At 35.2% G+C, this 25016-nt stretch overlaps 1 protein-coding gene across 1 annotated transcript in view; it reads left to right on the top strand.

Moving 5' to 3' along the window:
- The window catches only part of RP2 (RP2 activator of ARL3 GTPase), a gene marked incomplete at its 5' end in the record, with an annotated part of 38590 nt that extends 15904 nt beyond the window's left edge, over positions 1-22686 (top strand). Inside the window, 3 exons of the mRNA XM_079727480.1 lie at positions 3636-3750; positions 21013-21098; positions 22473-22686. Of these exons, the coding sequence (XP_079583606.1) occupies positions 3636-3750; positions 21013-21098; positions 22473-22556 (285 nt within the window). The 3' untranslated portion in view covers positions 22557-22686. The remainder of the gene's footprint in view (positions 1-3635; positions 3751-21012; positions 21099-22472) is intronic.
- Between the last annotated feature and the right edge of the window lie 2330 nt (positions 22687-25016).

Here is a 25016-nt window from a genome sequence, read left to right on the forward strand (position 1 = left end):
CTCCAGAAGCAGCAGTTCCTCCAGTGGGGAGGCAGCAGTAGGATGTATTGATTAGTCATTTATCAGGCTTTCTTCAGAAAGAGTCTGTTTCAATTTAAAAATCAAACTTCCAGAAATGGAGAGGTGAATGGAAAACTCTTTTTGAATGGATTTTTTTAAGTTGTAATACTTCTGTCAAAAGGAATGGTTTTAGAAAAAAAAACTAGAAAAATGACCACCTCTCTCTAGCTTATACATTCTACAATGTAGAAAACCCATGTCTGAAACCCACAAAGTATATCTGAGGTCCAGTTTTCAAAACAACAGAAGCCAAGTATAATCTTAAGACTTTGATATTTTCTTTCTTGATTATGCCAATCTGATAAAAATGTGCTATGGATCTGGTGAGATATAGAAAAAGTGCTCTGGCCTTTGAGCTATCTAATCACATGTTAATCCAACATCTGAGAGGTAAACATTTTCATTATACTGTATGGTGATTTTTTTAAAAAGCAGAGGTAATTATTCAGGTTAAACTCCTTTTTGGTAGATAATGAGGAGAGGACATAAAGAATGTACAGTACGTTTAAAGAAAAAAGCCATCAAAACAAACACTGTCATTCTTCATGAGTCATCAGATGTCCTTAACCTTTTAACTTTTGATATCTGTTGTACAAAATGGCACCATTGTGTGCACTTTTTGCAATATGACCAGGAAGAGTGATGTTCTTTAGATGTCCTTCTGGATTACAAAATAATTTAAATAAAAATCCAGCAATAACAGTAACAAAAATGATGACAATAATAATAATAGCTAACAGTTAATATAGTGTTCATTATACGTCAGGTGACTGTTGTACAGTATTTAAGTGAATTAACTCACTTAATTCAGGAATAACCTATGAAATAGGTGCCATTGTTCCTCTTTATACAGATAAGAAAAATGAGCCACAGAGAAGGTAGTAACTTGCAAAAGGTCACTTGCTGGTAAGTAGCAGAGCCATGATTTAAATCCAGGCAGTTTGGCTTTGTAGGCCATAGTCTTAACCCTTAAGCATGATGCTATTATGCTGCCTCAGTGGTAAAGGAAAGTTGATAAATGCCTGGTGGAGCTGGAATATGACCGAAAATGTGTGGAGGCAAGGCAGATACTACCCTCCAGCCTAGAAGGAAAAACCCTGGGACTTTTTGGCTAGAGTTATCCTGACTAATTCTGAAATCACAGAATTAAGAGAACAAAAAGAAGGAAATGCTGAGTACACGTGAAGAGGGTATCACAACGTGCTGAAAGACCGGTAACTTACATATCAAGAGAGCGATTACATATTTTTTAAAAAATGAAGCTCGAGTTCCCTGGAAAATATGTGTAGAAGCTAGTTAATGCTGAGACGGAAAAAAATGAAACTTGAGTCTTTTCTCGTATCATAACACAAATGTCTTAGAACAGCTTAGACTGGAACTATGATTGCTAACTGGTTTTGTTAAACCCTAGGACTAGCACAGAATTTTGTTTCATAGTGTTTTCATAAATTAAACATATCATAATGATTTTTTAAGGTAGGAAGTGTAAAACTTTAGAGAGTAGGAAGTCCAGAAAAACTGAGTAAACCAGAAAGTACATTCCATAGGAGTCAAGAGAAGTTACTAGGCCTCGGTTTTCTTACCTAAAAATCAGATTTCTTGCTGCCTCTTAACTATATCACAGATAAGCACAGGATAAATTAAAGTAAAAGTAGTTGGAATTGTTTGGAAGTATTGTATAATTTAAGTTGGGTAGTTACCTCTATTTTCAAGTCTTTAAAAGTAGAAGAATTTTCATGAAAAAGAGTCTCTTCACATGTCTGCAGTGAAATATCAAAATAAATATACTAGTTTCATAGTTCACTGTTTTTAGGTAACAGTGTTTTGAATTAATCATCTTACTTTTGTCAGTTTATGTGTCTGACTATAAAATGAGAGGTATTGAGCAGTCTAGAGAATTAGAAACAGATGTGGGATTGTTTCTCATAATTTAAGTAACTTTGCAGTCATTATCTGGCAGTGATGTTTATGTAATTTTCTGCTACTTTTTTATGGATGTTTCTCTTTTTCTGAGGCAGCATTGAGGGCTCTGGAAAAGGATTTGAGTTTGAATCCAATTTGATGAAATAGTATGGAATAACGTAGCCATAGAATGAAATACTATCAACCATTAAAACTGATTTTATAGTAGAATAGTTGGAAAATGTTCACAACCGAGTAAGTGAAAATTTGTAGAATATTACGTATCTGATCTTTTTTTAAGTAGATAAGTCTGGAGAGTTATATATACTAAAATGTTGAGAGTTGTGGTTCTTTTTAGGAAGTGGATTAAGAGCAGGGTTTTCTTTACTTGTTCGTAGCTCTATGGATTTTACATAAAACATGTATTATTTCTGTAATGGGGGAAAATGAAAACTGGAAGGGTAAAAGGAAGTATACCGGGACTTCCCTGGTGGTCCAGTGGTTAGGACTCCGTGCTTCCACTGCAGGGGGCATGGGTTCCATCCCTGGTTAGGGGAACTAAGACTAAGATCCCACAAGCCATGCAGCATGGCCAAAAAAAAGGAAGTATACCTGTATAGCAGTGGCATCTTTGAGTGGTAGCACTTTGGTTGATATTTCTTTGTTTCTGTTTTTTATTTTTTTAATGTTTTAAAAAAATAAATGTTCTATATTGAGCCTATTTGTTACTTTTATAATTAAAAACTCAATAGGCTTTAATTGGTTGAATCGCTTTGCATTTTTAAAAACTACTTTCATAATTATTTTAAAAATTAATGTATACTCATTGTAGAGAACTGTAGAAATAAAGAAGAGTAGAAATAAGTTTAAAAATCATCCATAATGTGCTGTACCTTGAATTGTCTTTGTAGGAATAATTTTTAATTTATTTAGTCTGTAATCAGTTTAATTGGGTTCAAGTCAGCTCTGTCCCTTAATAGTTGTGTGACCATGGGCAGATTTCTTAACCACTCTGTGCTTTAGTTTCTCATTTGTAAAATGAGAGTAATAATAATACCTGCCTCGTGAGAGGGTTAAACATGTTTTACATGTAGAACACATAAAACTGCCTGGCACATAGTAAGTACTCCATAAATGTATTCTAGCATTATTGTGCTATACTATATACATTTGAATCATGCTTTTTAAAATTAACAGTATTATATAAGCTTTCCCCCTTTCATTATTTGTTATATTTAACAAACTATGGTATTTTGTCTTGTGAAAGTACCATACTTTACTTAACCATTCTCCTCTCACTGAACAGTATCACCAAACTAAAGCTTCTGTTAGTTTCAGTCAACAAAATTTTTTTAATAAAGTTTAAAATTTTGAGGGCTAATTTACATTTATTTGACCCTTAATTGTAACAGTAGGCAGTACTAATTCTTTTTTTTTTAACGTCTTTATTGGAGTGGCAGTACTAATTCTTAATCAGAACCACCCATCTGGAAGAAAGAATCTTGTGTATGTGAAAACTTGTTTATAGCAAGCACCCTGAATTAATTACAGTTATAACTAAAACAAAAATCAGAGCACTGTGTTGCATTTTATACAGAAAAATTGTAGAATAGGAAAATATTGTTTTAGTCTCAGGTCATTTTAAAATGTAAATGAAATTTTGTTTCCCACAGCTGGTTGGTAAAGGCTTTTTCCTGGTTCAGACAAAGGAGGTGTCATTGAAAGCTGAAGATGCTCAAAGGGTTTTTCGGGAAAAAGCACCTGACTTCCTTCCTCTTCTGAACAAAGGTACCTTCTGGATGATTGGTATACTTTTGTGGTTTTTCCCTTGACCTGCTGATTTGATTTACTCTTGCCTTTAGTATTTCTCTTAACATTGTCTTCTCTTTGTCATTTGTTTTATGTTTTTCCTATTACTATTCAGAAATGTCAAAATTTCACATCCTTCGAAAAGCCATATGTAATTACCTAGAAATTAGGCATTAGGTTTTTTTTTCCCTGTTCTATCACCTTCGTTCTTGAAAGTCACATTTTATTATTATGTATTTTATTATTATTATTGTACTATAGTGAGTGACCATTTCCTTCTCCCTGCCCAGAGTTACAAAGCACTTGATAAGGGTTCTTTCTGCCTTCAGTGTGCTTTGACCATACTGGAAAAGGAATAAGAAATATAAATAAAACAGTATACTATTCTGTGTATTTAACATGATCTGATTAAGTTGTCAGATACCGGAAATATGTCTACAAACAGAGGAACTAGAGTTCCTGTGCCCTCCTGAAGTGTTGCTATTTGCCTCTATGTATTCTAGAAGACAGAGTACCATTCATCTATTAGGGCAGGGACATTTTTTGCTCTAGGCTCATCAGGCTTTTCTTGACCGGCCTGAGCAAATATATATGGTAATAGGTAATGCTGATTGGATATACCGTAGAAAGAAGGCACATCTGCATTTACATGCTCTTTATGTATAAATAAGTTGTAATAAAATGCAAAAACCTGTATGAAAATATTGGAGGATTGTTAGGATAACTTTAATAACTAATGCTGGGTGCGATTTGGCCCTTAAGTAGTAATGCAGTATTTCATATACCTTAGTGGTTACTCTAGTAGTACCAAGGACTGGCTCCAACCAGTGCATGAATCTATCCCAGATCATATATAGGAAATTATGACCCGGCTCCTTTGATGCAGCCATTTTGATATGGGAAAATTTGATGGAACATTGGAAACAAATCTTTAAACTCTCAGCAGCTTTCAGAAACTGAATTAAGTAATAAGTGTGTGTAATAGACATCCTAAAGTGTGAGGATTAGGGATGAAGTGAGCATATGAGTAGGCCCAAATTAATGATTTATATACTTGTGTAATGTTAGTGAAGTGGTTTCACAGAATTGCTCCAACCCAACCATAATATGTGTTTAAGTCACGTAACATTCCACATGGAAGAAATAAAATGTTCTGTTCCTGAAAAAAGTAGAACCAAAACCAATGGACAGATGTTATAGGAATTTCAGCAAATAAATATCATATAAACAGCTTTTAAAACCAGAGATGTCCATAGGAAGTGGTCAAAGACTAATGAAGTCATGTCAAAGGGTCACAGGAGCCAGCTTGAAGGAGTCTCAAGAAGTTTCCACTGGCCAAATTTGGGACAATTTGAGCATCAAAAACAATAATGAAGGGAATTGATTAAACAACAATAGAAATCCATGCATCCATAGTGATAATAAAAAAGAGGGGAGATGAAATTGGCACTGAACTATGGACCAGCGTGCCCAGCCAGCTTGGAATCTACCTAACTATATGGTCTACACGGATATCATGAATGACTGCTAGACATTCCCATGATCTAGAAGCTTCCTATCCTCTATTAAAAGAGGCACTCTTCCATTAGCTTGAAATGACCCCTTCTCCAAGACCCCAAATTGGCTCACAGTAATAATCAGTTTCTCATCTAAGTAGTCACAGATCTTGTTTAAAATTTGTTTTTATAATCTGAGAAATATCTCCATAAAACTCATCAGCCCATGCTTTTTATCTAATTTGAAAAATCAACAGTATTTAATGTATTCAGTTAATAAATGTGTATTAAGCACCAAAAAAAGGGGGGCGGGGGGGAGAGGGAATAAGGAAAGCTCTTCTGCTCTTTATAGAATACTCTGAGCTAATAAACGTAGAAGGAATGATAGACTTCAGAAATCACCATTTTCTAACCCCTGATGTAATAATTAATTCAGACAAAGGTTATCAGTGGATGCTAAAACTATTGGGGTAAAAGTTGATAAAACATAGGATACTTATACATTCTAATTCAAATGGGAAGTGTACCTTTAGAGCAGAGATTTGATGATCATCACACTAACCCAGTGATCAAACTTAACATCACTGATGGCAGGGCAGCCTGACATTGTATTTCTCCTAATGTGATGCAATGAGAAATACACATCATCATCTATGAAGTATTCTTGCCAAAAATATTTTACCTGAATCTAATCGAGCCAAGACTTAATTTCTGGTTTATAGGAAAGAAAGGAAATCTGAAGACATGTTAAATGACACCATGAGGAAACTGAAACAAATCAAAAATAGAAGACATTTTACAAGATAACTGGCTAGGACTCTTCAGACAATGTCCTGGAAAACAAAAACAATGGGGGACTGTTCTGGATTAAAAGAAACCTAACAATTAAATGCAAGGAATGAACCTTAATTGGATTTTGGATTAGGGTGGGGTGAACTATAAAGCTGTAAAAGTCATTTTGGGGACAACTGGGGAAGTTTGAGGATGATATTTTGGAATTATTGTTGTATCCTTAAGTATGATAGTGGTACTGTGGTTACATAGGAGATGCATGCTGAAGTGTTATGATGTCTGCTATTTTCAAATGGCTCAGCAAAACAAAAAATTGTGTGTTCATGTCTGTGTGTGCATGTGTGTGTATGTGTATAGTGTGTGGCAAAGCAAACGTGGCCAAATGTTAACATTTGATGGGTGTAAGTGAAGAGCAAATGGATGTTTGTTATTCTTTCAACTTTTCTACAATGTTTGGAATTTTTCAAAAGAGAAGTTGGGGAAAAATTTTAAGCTGCCCAATAGTGCATTGATGGATGTAGAATAATGAGCAGGCTGTCTGTGGAGATATTCCAGCAGGTGTTGGATGGATTGGGTCCTTATGTAAAAGTGGCCATCAGTCATTCTGAGGAGAGTTTCTCAGCCTCAGCACTGTTGACATTTTAGATAATTCTTTGCTGTGGTGGGCTGTCTTGTACATTATAGGATGTTTAGCAGCATCTCTGGCCTCTACTGACTAGGTACCAATAGCACACTGCCCCAGTTATGGCAACCAAAAATGTTTCTAGACATTGCCAAATGCTCTGTGGGGGACAAAATTGCTCCCAGTTGCAAACCACTGTTCTTAGCAGGGGGATGGACTTATTCATTTGAAAATTCACTTTTATTTCAAATAGTTTATACTTTAGAGTCTCTAAGTTTTCCTCTTCAGTTAAAGTAGTCATAATTATTTCCTTTCAATTAATGAAGCTATTTGACAACCTAATGAGAGAATTCGTTGTGTTTTTCATCTTGAGAATCTTCCAAATCTGACTGATTCTCAGAACCATCTGGGGTGCTGTTAAAGATTTAAATTTCCACCTCCCACCCCAGAAAGACTGATTCAAATATCTCTGAGAGATTCCCTTGGAATCTGCATTTTAAAAAGTTCCCCAGGGCTTCCCTGGTGGCGCAGTGGTTGAAAGTCCACCTGCTGTTGCAGGCAACACGGGTTCATGCCCCGGTCCGGGAAGATCCCACATGCCACGGAACGGCTAGGCCCGTGAGCCATGGCTGCTGAGCCTGCATGTCCGGAGCCTGTGCTCCGTAATGGGAGAGGCCACAACAGTGAGAGGCCCCATACCGCAAAAAAAAAAAAAAAAAAAAAAAGTTCCCCAGATGGTTCTGATGATTAGTCAGATTTGGGTTCCTTTGTTTTAGAGGGTCATATTCATTTATTCTACAAACATAGATGAGATCTGAGAAGTAGTAAAGGAGGAATCATTATATAGGGCCTTGTAGGCCACTGTAGAGACTGTGGCTTCTAGTCTGAGTGAGATGAGAATCTACTAGACATTCTTGTTTTAAAATAAACTCTTTACATTGGAATAATTTTAGATTTTCAGAAAAATTGCAAAGGTAGTACAGAGAGTTTTGAAACTCACCCTCCACTTATGTTAACATAAGCATGATACATTTGTTGAAACTAAGAAATTTACATGGGTAAAATACTATTTACTCAAACTATAAACTCTCTTCAAATTTCACCAGGTATTTTTCACTTATGTCCTTTTTCTGTTCCAGAATTCAATCCACGATCCCACATTGCATTTAGTCATCATATCTCCTTAATCTCTTCTAATCTGTGACAGTTCCTTAGTCTTTCCTTGTTTTTCATAACCTTGAAATATTCGAGCAGTATTGGTAAGTTATTTTGTAGAATGTCCCTCAGTTTGCGTTTGTCTGGTGTTTTCTCTGGTTAGACTGGGGTTATGGGTTTTGGAGAAGAGGTGAAGTGCCCTTCTCATCACGTCACATCACATAACATCATAGGGCACATGATAGCAACATGACTTAATGCTGGTGATGTTGACCTTAGTGACTTGGTTCAGGTGGTATCTGCCAGGTTTCTTGAACACTGTAAATTTCCTTTTTTCCCCTTTCTATACTCTTTGGAAGTTCCTTCTATGATCTTTGGAAGTTGAGTCACTAAGACCAGTCTACACTCAAGGAGAGGGAATTAAGCTCCACCTCCTAGAGAGGGGAGTATCTACATACATTATTTGGAATTCTGTAAGAAAGATTTGTCCCTTCTCTCCCATTTATTTATTCAGTCATTTATGTCTATCAGTAGGGACTCATAGATATGTATTTTATTCTTTGGGTTATAGTCCAATACTATCAAATTGTTCCAGTTTAGCCTTTGGGAGCTCTTTTAGGTTAGTTCCTCTGTCTCTTTGACATGCCTTTTATTTCTTTTTCTTGCATTATTATGTTGGCTAGGACTTCCACTATTATGCTATGTAGAATAGTGAGAAGAGGACATCCTTGCCCTGTTTCTGACCTCAGAGTGAAAGTGTTCAGTCTCACCATTAAGAATGATGGTAGTTGTAAATTTTTCATACATACCTTTTATTAGACTGAGGGAGTTTCATTCTATTCATGGTTTGTTGAGGGGCTTTTTTGGTTTTTTGGGTTTTTTTGGCTGTGTCAGTTCTTAGTTGCAGCACGTGGGATCTTTTCGTTGCGGTGCACGGGCTCTTCATTGCAGCGCATGGGCTTCTCTCTAGTTGTGGCGTGTGGGCTCCAGAGCATGCAGGCTCAGTAGTTGTGGCATGCAGGCTCTCTAGTTGTGTCATGCAGGCTCAGTAGTTGTGGCACTCAGGCTTAGTTGCCCCACAGCATGTGGGTTCTTAGTTCCCCGACCAGGGGTTGAACCCGCATCACTTGCACTGAAAGGTGGATTCTTAACTACTGGACCACCAGGGAAGTCCCTGTTGATTTTTTATCACACATGATGTTGAATTTTGTTGAATGCTTTTTCTGTATTTATTGAGATGGTCATTTTTTTTATTATTGAGTCATTTAATCTGGTGAGTGACTTTTGTTAATTTTGAATGTTGAACCAACCTTGTATTCCTGAGATGCACCCCGTTGATCATGAAGTTTTATCCCTTTAATATATTGCTGGATTCAATTTGCTAATATTTTATTGTAGATTTTTACATCTTTGTCCATGAAGTGTATTGGTTTGTGGTTTTCTTTTCATGTAGTATCTTTCTCTGGCTTTGATATTAGTGTAATGCTGGCCTCATTTTATGAGTTGAGAAGTATCCTTCTTCTTCTGTGATCTTGGAGAGATTATAGAGAATTAGTATCATTTCTTCCTTAAATGTCTGGTAGAATTTGCCAGTGAAACCCATCTGGGCCTGAAGACTTGGGGGGAAGATTTTTAGCCATACATTTTATTTATTTATTACATAGAGAGCTCTTCAAGATATATTTGTCTTCTTGGGTGAATTTTGATAGTTTTTGTCTTTTGGGGAATTGTTTCATTTCATCTGAGTTATCAAATTTATAGGTGTAGAGTTTATAGTATTTCCTTATTATTAATGTATGTAGGATCAGTAGTGATGTCCTTCTTATATTCCTGTTGGTGATTTGAGGCCTCTCCCTCTCCCATTAGCCTCGACAGAGGTTTATCACTTTATTGATAATTTCAAAGAAGCAGATTTTTGTTTTATTGATTTTCTCTATTGTTTTTCTCTTTTCAGTTTCATTGGTTTCTGCTCTAATATTTATTTCCTTCCTTTCATTTGCTTTGGGTTTAATTTGCTCTTCTTTCTCTAGTTTCTTAAGGTTTAAGTTTGGGTTACTGATTTCTTCTTTTCTAATAGAATGATTCTCATTATTCACAGTAGGTCTATTCTATAAAGTTGCTGTGAACACTGAATCAGTGAGTACTGAATTGCTACTCCTAGGAGAAATGCAGGGCTAGGTTCCTGCAAGTCTCTGGTCACAACATTTCTTTCAACCAATCAGTATAACCTTGTTGTATGTGCGCTTCTCTTTAAAGACACCTCATTTAGATATGTTTTTGATTCATTAACATTGAACGCACAGCCAGCAGCACTGTAACTTGTGCCTGAATGAAGCTTATCTAACAGACATTTTCTTTGTAAGGCACATCACAGGTTTCCTAAGCTTAGGAACATTAGACTGTACTTGAGCACTACATTTGAAGGCCATTTTAAACACTGATATTACCAACAAAAAGTATAAAAATGTGGCACTAGATGGACTGTGAAAAGGCCACTTGTTTACAGAATGAATGCTGAAACAAGGAGGCAGAGCATCACTTTGTTCAAATTTACCTGGAAACATGCATGTCAGGCAGCTCATATTTTTTGCCACTTTGTGTGTGTCCATGAATGACCATGAAAAGACAAGTATTGATTTTGAGTAAAATATTTTACCTATTTGGTAAAATAAATTTTACCAAGTAAGCAATTAGCAAATAAGGAATCCACAAATAATGAGGATTGACTGTATGTGTATTTTGTGTTAGAAATTTTCCTTTAAGTGCTGCTTTAGCTGCATTCTGCCAATTTTGATATGATGTATTTTCATTTAATTCAGGGTTTGGCAAAGTATGGCCTACTGTACGTTTTTTAAATGAAGTTTTATCGGAGCATAGCCACACTCATTCTTTTATTTATTATGTTTTGCTGCTATTGCACTGTAACAGCAGAGATGATTAGTTGTGACAGACATTGTATGGCTCACTAAGCCTAAAATATTTCCCATCTGGCCCTTTACAGAAAAAGTGTGCTGACCCCTGATGTAGTAGTTTCCCTTGAGACTTTTCACTTGATCCATGGATAATTTAGAAGTATAATGTTTAATTTCCAAACATTTGGGAGATTGTCCAGATGTGTTTCTATTACTGATTTCTAGATTAATGCTGTTATGGTCTGAAAACACACATTGTATGATTTCTATTTTCTTTAATAAGTTAAGGCTTGTTTTCTGGAACAGAATATAGTCTATCTTGGTGAATAATCTATGCGCAGGTGAGAAGAATATATAATCTGCTTTTGTTTGCTGAAATGTTCTATAAATGTCCACTAGGTCGGTTTGGTTGATAGCGCTATTCAAGTCATCTATGTCCTTACTGATTTTCTGCCTACTTGCTCTATGAATTAAAGAGAGGAGTGTCAAAGTCTTCAACTGTAATTGTAGATTCGTCTATTTCTTTTCTCAGACTCTATCAGATTTTGCCTTGTGAATTTTGAAACTCTGTCGTTAGGTGCATACACATCTAGGATTATGTCTTCTTGAAGAATCCTTTATTATTATGTAATGTCCCTCTTTGTCTCTGATAATCTTCCTTGTTCTGAAATCTGCTTTGCCTGAAATACAGCTACTCCAGCTTTTGTTTGGTTGTTAGTGTTTCATCATAAAGCTTTATCCCTTTTCTTTTAACTTATCAAAGTCTGTGTATCTAAAGTGAATTTTTTGTAGACAGCATATAGTTGGTTCTTGCTTTTCAATCCAATTTGACAGTCTCTGTCTTTTTTTTTTTTTTTTTGGCTGCCTTGGGTCTTCGTTGCTGCCCCCGAGCTTGCTCTAGTTGCAGTGAGCAGGGGCTACTCTTTGTTGTGGTGCATGGGCTTCTCATTGCAGTGGCTTCTCTTGTTGCCGAGCAGGGCTCTAGGCACACGGGCTTCAGTAGTTGTGGCTCGCAGGCTCAGTAGTTGTGGCTTGTGGGCTCTAGAGCGCAGGCTCAGTAGTTGTGGCGCACGGGCTTAGTTGCTCTGCGGCATGTGGGATCTTCCCAGAGCAAGGCTCGAACCCGTACCCCCTGCATTGGTAGGCAGATTCTTAACCACTGCACCACCAGGGAAGTCTGTCTTTAACTGGTGTGTTTGCACCATTCATATTGAAAGGGATTGATATCATTGGATCAATATCTACAATCTTGCTAGCTGCTTTCTGTTCCATTTGTTCTTTGTTTTTTGTTACCTCTTTTTCTGTTTAATTGGGTATTGTGTAATGATTCCATTTTACCTCCCGTAGTGACTTACTATTTATACCTCTTTTCCTAAATCTTATTTAATGGTCACCTTTGGTTTTACAGTATACATATGTAAATAATTTGAGTCCACCTTATAATAATATTATACACATCACCTGTAGTATATAAGGACCTAATAATATCATATTCTCAAATCTTCCTTCCCATCCTTGTGTCACTGTTATATATTTTACTATTACATATGCTATAAACACCTAATGCATTGTTCACATTATTACTTTAAACTGTCAGTTATTTTTAGAACAATTAAAAATAAGAAAAATACAGACATATTACTGGAGGTTTTAGAGCATATGAATGCCATGGTCCCTTTAAAATGTAGCTTTTATCATTCTGGTTACTCTAAGGGAGAAACAGAGAGACCAGCTGGGAGGCTGTTGCTGTAACCTAATTGAGACGTGACAGTGACCTGTTCCAAGGTCATATTAAATAACACAGAAGAGTTCATTAGATAGGATATCCAGAAATCTTTTTTGTTTACTTCAAAGTCTCACAATTTTTTCATGACAGTTCAAATATTTAGATTTAAAGCTACTGCAAGCTATTTGATAAGACAATCACATTAAAACAGTAAAAACATGACCAGTGATCTTGTTGACCTCATAATTCAGTTTGAAATAGTCACTTGAAGTAAGCACTTTGAAGTACTTGTAGTCCTCATCATTAGATAGAGAGACAAATAGAACTGCTTAAAAAGCACATTGTTGGTGGTGTAGGTTTTTTTTTAATTTAGGGTCCACACATGTTAATCAAAACTGATGCACTTGTCCACCTTTTTTGTTGATGTTTCTTTTTTTTTTTTTTTTTTTTTTTTGCGGCACGTGGAACTCTCACTGTTGTGGCCTCTCCCATTGCAGAGCACAGGCTCCGGACACGCAGGCTCAACAGCCATGGCTCACGGGCCCAGCCGCTCCACGGCATGTGGGATCTTCCCAGACCGGGGCACAAACCCATGTCCCCTGCATTGGCAGGCGGACTCTCAACCACTGCACCACCAGGGAAGCCCTGTTGATGTTTCTTTGTTGGCAAATTAAGTCACTTATTGGAAGTTCTTCATATCCTATTCAAAGGATAGCAACCAAGTTACATACTTGGGTAATTCTACCAAAATTGTATTTCTGAATTCTAGATTATATTGTCTTTGTAGAATACAGGAACTTTCAGTAATAAATGTCTGACTTTAAAAGATATATCTACTGTATTTCTTTTAGTGATCCTGAATAAAAGCATATTCCATTCTACCTTAATTCAAACTTTCTACTCTCTGCAAAACTGGAAACCCTACATTATCAAATTTTTCTTTTTAGTTCAATATTTATTCGGTTTGAAATGCTTTTTAAACTCTTTTTTGCAAATTTCCAAATGTACTGTTTCTACTCAGAAGTAGCTTCCAGTGACCCCATGTGTACCCATCCCCCAGTTTTATCAACCTTTTGCCATACTTTAAAAAATAATCTATATATTCTCCTGTTTGCTAAAATATTTTAATCAAATTTTGACATGTCTTGTCATTTCATCCCTAAATATTTCAGTATGTGTCTTAAACAAAGTGAAGTTAAAAATGAATGCTTTCTAATAACAGTTTTATTCAGATATATTTTATATACCATAAGATTAACAATTTGACAGCTACACAAATGTTTTCTTAAGTGGGGTGTATTATCACATCTAACATGGTTAACAGTGTCTTAATATCATCAACTAACTAGTCCATGTTCAAATTTCCCTAATTGTCTAAAACATTCTTTATGTATTTTTACAGTTAATTTGATCCAGATCTAAAACTGGCACACTCACTCACTGTATGTGGTTATTTTGTATCTTATATCGCTCTTAACCAGAAACAGGTGTTCTCCCTCCCCTGTTTGTTTCGTGCCTTCGTCTTGTAAAAGAAATGTGGTCAGTTGTCCTGTAGTATGCATGGGTTTGTTTAATTTGTTCCTCTATAGTTCTTGTAGATTAGAAGTTAAATCAAAGCCTTGTTTACACTCAGGTTTAGTTTTTTGGGGGGAATATTTCACAGGTGGTACTATTTCCTATAATGAGATGGCACATAATATTTGATTGTTGTACTTCTAGTGATGCCAATATTGTTAGGCTCAGGTGGTGACAGTCTTTTTATTGTAGAGTTTCCTGTCAGTCTTCCCTATGGGATGCTAAAGCCATTGATGATTGTTGCCTGATCCAGTTATTTTATTAGGAGTTTCAAAATGATCATTTTCTAATTGTGTCATTACCTCTGCATTTATTAATGGATGTTAACAGAACTTCTTGTACACTGAGCTGTTTGGCTAACTTGAAATATGCTTCATATCAGAAAAGCAGAGTAAATAAAGGAGAAATAATTAAGCATCGATTTTCAGAGTAAAAAGTCAGTGCCCTAGCAACCTATAGTGGTGTTCAGTGAATTTTGTTTGTGTCTCTTCTGAATATCATTATGAGCTCATGACTTTATATATTCAGTATGTTTCGATAAATTGCAGGCATTATTCCTTCTGATCTCACCATGTCTCATCTTTGGTCATTAGGAGCCTCTTCAAGCTGGCTCCTGTATCCTTTTGATAAAACCCTATTGGCCTTTGATAGCCTCATTGCTTTTTGGCTCAACATGATATTTGAGGTTGATCTTACGCATTTCTTGCCCCAGACATAGAATCATCCATTTTTCTGAGAAAATATTCCCCAGTTACCTTCTTTTCTTTACTCAGTACCCATCTTGATCTATATACTGTGATACTGCAAAACTCATACCTTAACTCGTTCTCTGTATCTAATTGTACAGTCGACTGTGATATATCCTGCCTTTTCTATATTTGTTGTCTGTATTAAATCACAAGCCTTTTCTCTCCTTCTTGTGCCTTGTTCTGTGGCACATGACTACATTCACCTTAGTATTTCATTCCTTAATACTTCATTTTTCTCACTTGTTCCATATTGTTCAATAGATTTATGTCTTTTTCTTGAATTTTTAAATTTTATTTAATTTATTTTTTTATACAGCAGGTTCTTATTAGTCATCAATTTTATGACAGTGTATACATGTCAATCCCAATCACCCAATTCATCACACCACCACCACCACCACCACCCCACCGCTTTCCCTCCTTGGTGTCCATACGTTTCTTCTCCACATCTGTGTCTCAATTTCTGCCCTCCAAACTGGTTCATCTGTACCATTTTTCTACGTTCCACATATATGCGTTAATATACGATATTTGTTTTTCTCTTTCTGACTTACTTCACTTTGTATGACAGTCTCTAGATCCATCCACGTCTCAACAAATGACTCAATTTTGTTCCTTTTTATGGCTGAGTAATATTCCATTGTATATATGTACCACATCTTTTTTTTTTTTTTTGGACCACATCTTCTTTATCCATTCGTTGCTCGATGGGCATTTAGGTTGCTTCCATGACCTGGCTATTGTAAATAGTGCTGCAGTGAACATTGGGGTGCATGTGTCTTTTTGAATTATGGTTTTCTCTGGGTATATGACCAGTAGTGGGATTGCTGGATCATATGGTAATTCTATTTTTAGTTTTTTAAGGAACCTCCATACTGTTCTCCATAGTGGCTGTATCAACTTACATTCCCACCAACAGTGCAAGAGGGTTCCCTTTTCTCCACACCCTCTCCAGCATTTGTTGTTTGTAGATTTTCTGATAATGCCCATTCTACCTGGTGTGCGGTGATACCTCATTGTAGTTTTGATTTGCATTTCTCTAATAATTAGGGATGTTGAGCAGCTTTTCATGTGCTTCTCGGCCATCTGTATGTCTTCTTTGGAGGAATGTCTATACAGGTCTTCTGCTCATTTTTGGATTGGGTTGTTTGTTTTTTTGATATTGAGCTGCATGAGCTGTTTATATGTTTTGGAGATTAATCCTTTGTCCATTGATTTGTTTGCAAATATTTTCTCCCATTCTGAGGGTTGTCTTTTGGTCTTGTTTATGGTTTCCTTTGCTGTGCAAAAGCTTTGAAGTTTTGTTAGGTCCCATTTGTTTATTTTTGTTTTTATTTCCATTACTCTAGGAGGTGGATCAAAAAAGATCTTGCTGTGATTTATGTCAAAGAGTGTTCTTCCTATGTTTTCCTCTAAGAGTTTTATAGTGTCCAGTCTTACATTTAGGTCTCTAATCCATTTTGATTTTACTTTTGTGTATGGTGTTAGGGAGTGTTCTAATTTCATTCTTTTACATGTAGCTGTCCAGTTTTCCCAGCACCACTTACTGAAGAGACTGTCTTTTCTCCATTGTATTTCCTTGCTTCCTTTGTCGTAGATTAGTTGACCATAGGTGCGTGGGTTTATCTCTGGACTTTCTATCTTGTTCCATTGATCTATGTTTCTGTTTTTGTGCCAGTACCATATTGTCTTGATTACTGTTGCTTTGTAGTATAGTCTGAAGTCAGGGAGTCTGATTCCTCCAGCTCCGTTTTTTTCCCTCAAGAGTGCTTTGGCTATTCGGGGTCTCTTGTGTCTCCATACAAATTTTTAGATTTTTTGTTCTAGTTCCAAAAAAAAATGCCATTGGTAATTTGATAGGGATTGCATTGTATCTGTAGATTGCTTTGGGTAGTAGAGTCATTTTCACAATATGGACTCTTCCAATCCAGGAACATGGTATATCTCTCCATCTGTTGGTATCATCTTTAATTTCTTTCATCAGTGTCTTACAGTTTTCTGCATACAGGTCTTTTGTCTCCCTAGGTAGGTTTATTCCTGGGTATTTTATTCTTTTTGTTGCAATGGTAAATGGGAGTGTTTCCTTAATTTCTCTTTCAGATTTTTCATCATTAGTGTATAGGAATGCCAGAGATTTCTGTGCATTAATTTTGTATCCTGCTACTTTACCAAATTCATTGATTAGCTCTAGTAGTTTTCTGGTGGCATCTTTAGGATTCTCTAGGTATAGTATCATGTCATCTGCAAACAGTGACAGTTTTACTTTTTCTTTTCCAATTTGTATTCCTTTTATTTCTTTTTCTTCTCTGATTGCCATGGCTAGGACTTCCAAAACTATGTTGAATAGTAGTGCTGAGACTGTCTTGTTCCTCATCTTAGAGGAAATGCTTTCAGTTTTTCACCATTGACAATGATGTTTGCTGTGGGTTTGTTGTATATGGCCTTTATTATGCTGAGGTAGGTTCCCTCTATGCCCACTTTCTGGAGAGTTTTTATCATAAATGCGTGTTGAATTTTGTCAAAACCTTTTCTGCATCTATTGAGATGATCATATGGTTTTTATTCTTCAGTTTGTTAATATGGTGTATCACATTGATTGATTTGCATATATTGCGTATATTGAAGAATCCTTGCATCCCTGGGATAAATCCCACTTGATCCTGGTGTATGATCCTTTTAATGTGTTGTTGGATTCTATTTGCTAGTATTTTGTTGAGAATTTTTGCATCTATATTCATCAGTGATATTGGTCTGTAATTTTCTTCTTTTGTAGTATCTTTGTCTGGTTTTGGTATCAGGGTGATGGTGCCCTCGTAGAATGAGTTTGGGAGTGTTCCTTCCTCCTCAGTTTTTTGGAAGAGTTTGAGAAGGATGGGTGTTAGCTCTTCCCTAAATGTTTGATAGAATTCACCTGTGAAGCCATCTGGTCCTGGACTTTTGTTTGTTGGAATATTTTTAATCACAGTTTCTATTTCAGTGCTTGTGATTGGTCTGTTCATATTTTCTATTTCTTCCTGGTTCAGTCTTGGAAGGTTATTCCTTTCTAAGAATTTGTCCATTTCTTCCAGGTTGTCCATTTTATTGGCATAGAGTTGCTTGTAGTAGTCTCTTAGGATGCTTTGTATTTCTGTGGTGTCTGTTGTAACTTCCCATTTTTCATTTGTAATTTTATTGATTTGAGTCCTCTCCCTCTTTTTCTTCATGAGTCTGGCCAATGGTTTATCAGTTTTGTTTATCTTCTCGAAGAACCAGCTTTTAGGTTTATTGATCTTTGCTATTATTTTCTTTGTTTCTATTTCATTTATTTCTGCTCTGATCTTTATGATTTCTTTCCTTCTACTAACTTTGGGTTTTGTTTGTTCTTCTTTCTCTAGTTCCTTTAGGTATAAGGTTATATTGTTTATTTGAGATTTTTCTTGTTTCTTTAGGTAGGCTTGTATTGCTATATACTTCCCTGTTAGAACTGCTTTTGCTGCATCCCATAGGTTTTGTATCATCGTGTTTTTGTTGTCATTTGTCTCTAGGTATTTTTTGATTTCCTCTTTTATTTCTTCAGTGATCTCTTGGTTATTTAGTAACGTATTGTTTAGCCTCCATGTGTTTGTGTTTTTTACTTTTTTTCCCTGTAATTGATTTCTAATCTCATAGCATTGTGGTCAGAAAAGGTGCTTGATATGATTTCAATTTTCTTAAATTTTCTGAGTCTTGATTTGTGACACAAGATGTGTTCTATCCTGGAGAATGTTCCGTGTGCATCTGAGAAGAAAGTGTAATCTGCTGTTTTTGGATGGAATGTCCTATAAATAGCAATTAAATCTATGTGGTCTATTGTGTCATTTAAAGCTTGTGTTTCCTTATTTGTTTTCATTTTGGATGATCTGTCCATTGGTGTAAGTGAGGTGTTAGAGTCCCCCACTATTATTGTATTCCTGTCAATTTCCTCTTTTACAGCTGCTAGCAGTTGCCTTAGGTATTGAGGGTCCCCCATGTTGGGTGCATATATATTTATAATTGTTATATCTTCTTCTTGGATTAATCCCTTGATCATTATGTAGTGTCCTTCCTTGTCTCTTGTAACATTCTTTGTTTTAAAGTCTATTTTATCTGTTATGAGTATTGCTACTCCAGCTTTCTTTTGATTTCCATTTGCATGGAATATCTTTTTCCATCCCCTCACTTTCAGTCTGTATGTGTCCCTAGGTCTGAAGTACATCTCTTGTAGACAGCATATATATGGGTCTTGTTTTTGTATCCATTCAGCAAGCCTGTGTCTTTTGCTTGGAGCATTTAATCCATTCATGCTTAAGGTAATCATCAATATGTATATTCCTATTACCATTTTCTTAATTGTTTTGGGTTTGTTTTTGTAGGTCCTTTTCTTCTCTTGTGTTTCCCACTTAGAGAAGTTCCTTTAGCATTTGTTGTAGAGCTGGTTTGATGGTGCTGAATTCTCTTAGCTTTTGCTTGTTTGTAAAGCTTTTGATTTCTCCATCGAATCTGAATGAGATCCTTGCTGGGTAGAGTAATCTTGGTTTTAGGTTCTTCCCTTTCATCACTTTAAGTATATCCTGCCACTCCCTTCTGGCTTGTAGAGTTTTTGCTGAGAAATCAGCTGTTAACCTTATGGGAGTTCCCTTATATGTTATTTGTCATTTTTCCCTTGCTGCTTTCAATAATTTTTCTTTTTCTTTAATTTTTGCCAATTTGATTACTGTGTGTCTCGGCGTGTTTCCCCTTGGGTTTATCCTGCCTGGGACTCTCTGCACTTCCTGGACTTGGGTGGCTTTTTCCTTTCCCATGTTAGGGAAGTTTTCGACTATAATCTCTTCAAAGATTTTCTCAGGTCCTTTCTCTCTCTCTTCTCCTTCTGGGACCCCTATAATGCGAATGTTGTTGCTTTTAATGTTGTCCCAGAGGTCTCTTAGGCTGTCTTCATTTCTTTTCATTCTTTTTTCTTTATTCTGTTCTGCAGCAGTGAATTCCACCATTCTGTCTTCCAGGTCACCTATCTGTTCTTCTGCCTCAGTTATTCTGCTATTGATTCCTTCTAGTGTAGTTTTCTTTTCAGTTATTGTATTGTTCATCTCTGTTTGTTTGTTCTTTAATTCTTCCAGGTCTTTGTTAAACATTTCTTTCATCTTCTCAGTCTTTGCCTCCATTCTTTTTCTGAGGTCCTGGATCATCTTCATTATCATTATTCTGAATTCTTTTTCTCGAAGGTTGCCTATCTCCACTTCATTTAGTTGTTTTTCTGGGGTTTTATCTTGTTCCTTCATCTGGTACATAGCCCTCTGCCTTTTCATCTTGTCTGTCTTTCTGTGAATGTGGTTTTTGTTCCAGAGGCTGCAGGATTGTAGATTTATGTCTTTTTAAAGAAATTTGTAATTTCCTGGAGGTCAGGACTTCTCCATTACTGAAGGAGATAAAAAGCAAATCTATTAGGAATATAGTGATAGTGGAAAAAAATTTAATTGAATTGAAAGGCTTGTTTTGTTTGGCTCACTTACAGCCATGTTTGCCAACAGTTTGACACCAGTAGTTCCAATGCTACATTTAAATCCAAGCCAAACTGAATCACGAATCTTTGTATCAGAATTTAAAGTACAGGTGGTTTATAAGTAATCAAATAAATATGGGAAAGGAGGCACAAATATCCTATTTGGAGAATTAAAAAATAAAAACTTGGTCGTTGATTCTAGAATATAGTATTATGGCACATTCAGGAAAAATACTTTCAGATGGTCATTACTTTTGGTGCCTGGCCTCAATTCCTACTTGGCTTAGCTTCATTATTCGTGGCCCAGAACTTGGCTGGTAAGTAGGAGAGTTGGAAGCAAGACTGGCTGCCTAGCAAAATGATTTGAATAGCTTCTGATCTTATTTGTTATTTTATCAACTATTTTTTTGTACTTTTTATGGTTTTCGTAGAAGTATGAATACCAGAAAAGCCAGACTATTTACAACACTTAAAAGTGTGACACTAGTCCTATAATGGCACTGAAGCTACTTGTTATGTGATGAGACTCTATGTTAATTCGTTTTATTATTAGAGTAGGAAGTAGCTGAAGTGACGTGTCCCATCTGTCTATTCCCTTCTTTCTTTTCTCTTACCCCCAAAGAAGATGCTGAAGATTCTTCAGGGAAGAATAAAAAGATTAATTTGAGAATAGATTTATATTCATGTTAAGACAACACTTCTTGGGTTTGCTTATAGGTCCTGTTATTGCCTTGGAGTTCAATGGAGATGGTGCTGTAGAAGGATGTCAACTTATTGTCAACGAGATATTCAGTGGGACCAAGGTACAAGATTTTATTGACTATATTTCATTCAAACCTTTCCTTTCCTTTCCTTTTCCTTACAATTAAATAGTATTTTCAGCACATCATGATTTTTAGAATTTATGGTAAATAATTGGGAGCTAAGCTTTGGTTTTTCCTTGCCAAACTAAAATTTTAATAGGTTAAAAATTTACAAAGTATCTACTTATTAAAAACCTTCAATAATACATGTTTCTAAAGTAAAATGTCTCACCAAATGTCTCTTCAAGTTCTTCCTTTTTTAAAAGTAGTGATATGTTGAAAATGTTATATCTCTAAGACTGTATACTTTAGATGGACAATCCTATTGCCCAGTGTTCATTTTCATTTGCTTCAGTAATACTTGATCAAAACTTGAAGTTGAGCTATATCTAGAAATCACTACATGTAGGTATTTTCTAGATATGGTTGATGAGGTTGCTGTATCTGAATATTTCAAACTTAAACAACTTAATATAGCTTAAAAACCAAACATTATAAGAGGACTACATGAGTATATATAACTGGGGTTTTTTGATAACTATCTGAGAGGAAATTTTTGATTTTGTAGTCTGATTTGGCTTATGGTCCCTTGAATTTGCATAATTTAAAGTACTTTGTCTTTTGTCTCATTTTATCATCTCAACAGTACTAAGGGAGAAGGCAAATCAAATTGAATAGAAAAGGAAACAGAGAGAAAATGATTATATGATTTGGAGTTTTTAGATCTGAATGAGTTAAAGATTATCTAATCCAACTTTCTGATTTTACATATGTGGAAACTGAGCCCAGAGAGGTTTATTAAATTGTCAGCCTCATACAGCTAGTTTATTATAAAGCTAAATAGAACCCAGGTCTCCTCTAATTTCTGGCTGCCATTTATAAAAGCTGTTTTTGAAGGGTTCTATTGAGTACTGCTTTGTTGATGTTTGGAAAATAGTTAATTTAAAATTAGTAATATATCTTTAGCAGCTTTGAAAAAGATAATCTCAAGTTTTCCTTCTCAGCCTATTGAGATTCTTATTTAGAAAATAGAAGAAATTAAGAGTTCTTTAAATAAACCTCTTTATTCATAGCTTTCATAATATTGACTGTTACATATTTTAAAAACTGAAATTCCAAGTGTAATAAAATACAACTTAAGTATTATGAAAGCAAAGATCTTAATTATATCTTAAGTGCTTTTAAAAGAGCTCAATTACATCATAGCTTTTGAAACTATATTGCATGAATTCTACAGAAAATCCACAAATATTATAAATGATGTACTTGAATTTCTTTTAAATAGCAAGCCTGTGACTGTTCTGTGAAGAATGTGGGCTTTGGAATTTGGGGATTACTAGCATGTATTTTTTGTCTCTTTTATGTTTAACATAGATGTTTGTGTCAGAAAGCAAGGATGCGGCATCTGGAGATATAGACAGCTTCTACAACTTTGCTGATATACAAATGGGAATATGAAATGCAATGTGGAACCAAGGACTTGATTTTAAGCCCTTTTCAATTTGTGTATTAGCAATGTTTTTTTTTTACTGATGCTAAAGTTGTTAAAGTCATTTTTAAAATAAATTGTTGAATACTGCATCATTTACTTGAGGTTCAAAAAGAGTTCATTTTAAATTAAGTAGTTTTAATCAGCTTAAAAACCATTTAACCCAGTTCAGTGAGCTTGTAGGTTTTGTTTCTCTGCATATGATACTGTTATTAGAAAATAGAAGTGGCTAACAGTTCATGATTTTAGTCCTAATTAAACGTTCTTTCAAATCTCTAATTTACACTTTCCTCAGTACTCCATGATATTTGAGAATATATTCCATTGCTTATTTTCTTTTTTAATTTAGAAGGATTCGTTACTAGCAGATCAGTTAGAATGAACCTATGTGCATTTTTTTCATGTATATACATCCAGTTAAATATTTGTTTCCTAGTTGCATAATATGGCAAATGAAATTTTGTATACAGAGTTGACATAATACTTCGTAAATTAAGATTTTTTAATTAATAGGTATTTGATAACCAGTTTTGCAAGTAACTCTACTAACTGATGTTGGTATAGCTGTTTAAAGACTACTTTGTGAGTAGTATGATTATTTGAATAAATTCCACATTGTTTAGTTTTTGAATACAACTGTTAGATGACTCTTCTGCTTCCTGGTAAGAAAAGGTATATACAACACTGAAACTATAGAAGCCCAATCACCAGCAGTTCAAAAAAGTGATCATTGTTTTATCAGCTCTTATGAGCTATTAGAATTAAAACAAAGCCTTGCAACATTTAGGTAAGAAATACTTAAGCATAGTGATAAGCTATGCAGATTATTAACAAGCTAGATAAACTTGATTTTCATTAGATATGCCACTTCTATCCATCAATGTTCAAATATGATAAAATTATTTTGGTTGCTTTAAAACATTATTTTCCAGATCAACCTGACCGTAATAATTTACCAGGGACCAGGGGAGAGCTACTTGTTTAAAAATCCACATTCTTGGACCAATCCTTAGGCAAATCGATTCAGTGCCCAGGGGAAACTCTGTTTTAAGGGGTTTGTTGTAACGTAAGGTAATCAGAAGATCTTGATAGGCTGACCTTGTGAGAATGGACTGAACCTGCCATCTACACCACACAGAGCAGCTAATAAGAAGTTAGCTTTCATAGGTCTATTTTTAAAAGGAACCTTAAATTTAACTATGTTTTGATAAAACTAAGGCTGAAAATAATCACTTGTAAAAATTCCTCTTATGATTGTTACTAATAATGTATTTTCGTGTTTAAACTGAAAATATTTTTGTGGATATTTTCAGATTCATTTACAACTATTGCATTGAATTGTGTGTCGATGTTCAGAAATAATACATTAAAAGACTTCACTTTAAATTAGTAAGTAATATTGACCACCTACCCTGTGCCTCACCTTGTATTAGCATTGTATCATTTCAGTCTTTCTACAAGAGCATTCTATTCTACATAACCTATCCTTTAAATCAAAATGAATTCATAAGATACAAACAAAAATCAGTGATGGGTTTGATATAATTTTTATCATAATTTACAAATGAGCTTTGCCAAGTAGTAGTCAGAGGACATTAATTTTTCTCATAGGTAAGCTAAATTAAACATATTCTTTCTGATCATAATTACTTTTTTTTTTTTTTTTTTTTTTTTGCGGTACGTGGGCCTCTCACTGTTGTGGCCTCTCCCATTGCGGAGCACAGGCTCCGGACGCGCAGGCTCAGCGGCCATGGCTCACAGGCCCAGCCGCTCTGCGGCATGTGGGATCTTCCCGGACCGGGGCATGAACCTGTGTGCCCTGCATCAGCAGGTGGACTCTCAACCACTGCGCCACCAGGGAAGCTCCCATAATTACATTATTAAATCCCATTATTCACAGTTTAAAAAATCACAATACTTTGTTTTTCAGAAATATAATACAATGTTATACAACGCTGTAAATTGAGTTCTTTATTTTACCTATGGTATTTTAGCAAAAACTCAGGAATATTACATATACGGGAGATGTTAATTTAAAAATTTCCACTAAATTTAGTATCTATTAACCAAAGCCTAAAATTTTATACTCTTCAGTTAGATAAGAGCTTTTACCCAAGTTTAATTTGTCTTTCAGGACAGTTCTTTGCTTCTGAATGTTTGAAAAGATTTTTAAAAAATAAGTAGTGCTACGGTTGTTGTTTCTATCATTCTAAACCTTGATTGTAATTAGAGTATTCTACATTTCATTTCTGAATAGATTTTTAATTCATGAAAAAGTATTAGCAATGAAAACTTAGTAATTTTATTAAGATATACATGTTTAGACATTATATTAGCTTATTTCTCTTGTGTTAATAGTACTGCTGTTTTTGCTTCTGTATATTTATATCTAGCTTTTGTATGTAATTTATCTAGTGTTTATAAAATGT

The sequence above is a fragment of the Hyperoodon ampullatus genome (assembly GCF_949752795.1).
Source record: "Hyperoodon ampullatus genome assembly, chromosome: X".
Taxonomy (NCBI): Eukaryota; Metazoa; Chordata; class Mammalia; order Artiodactyla; family Ziphiidae; genus Hyperoodon; species Hyperoodon ampullatus.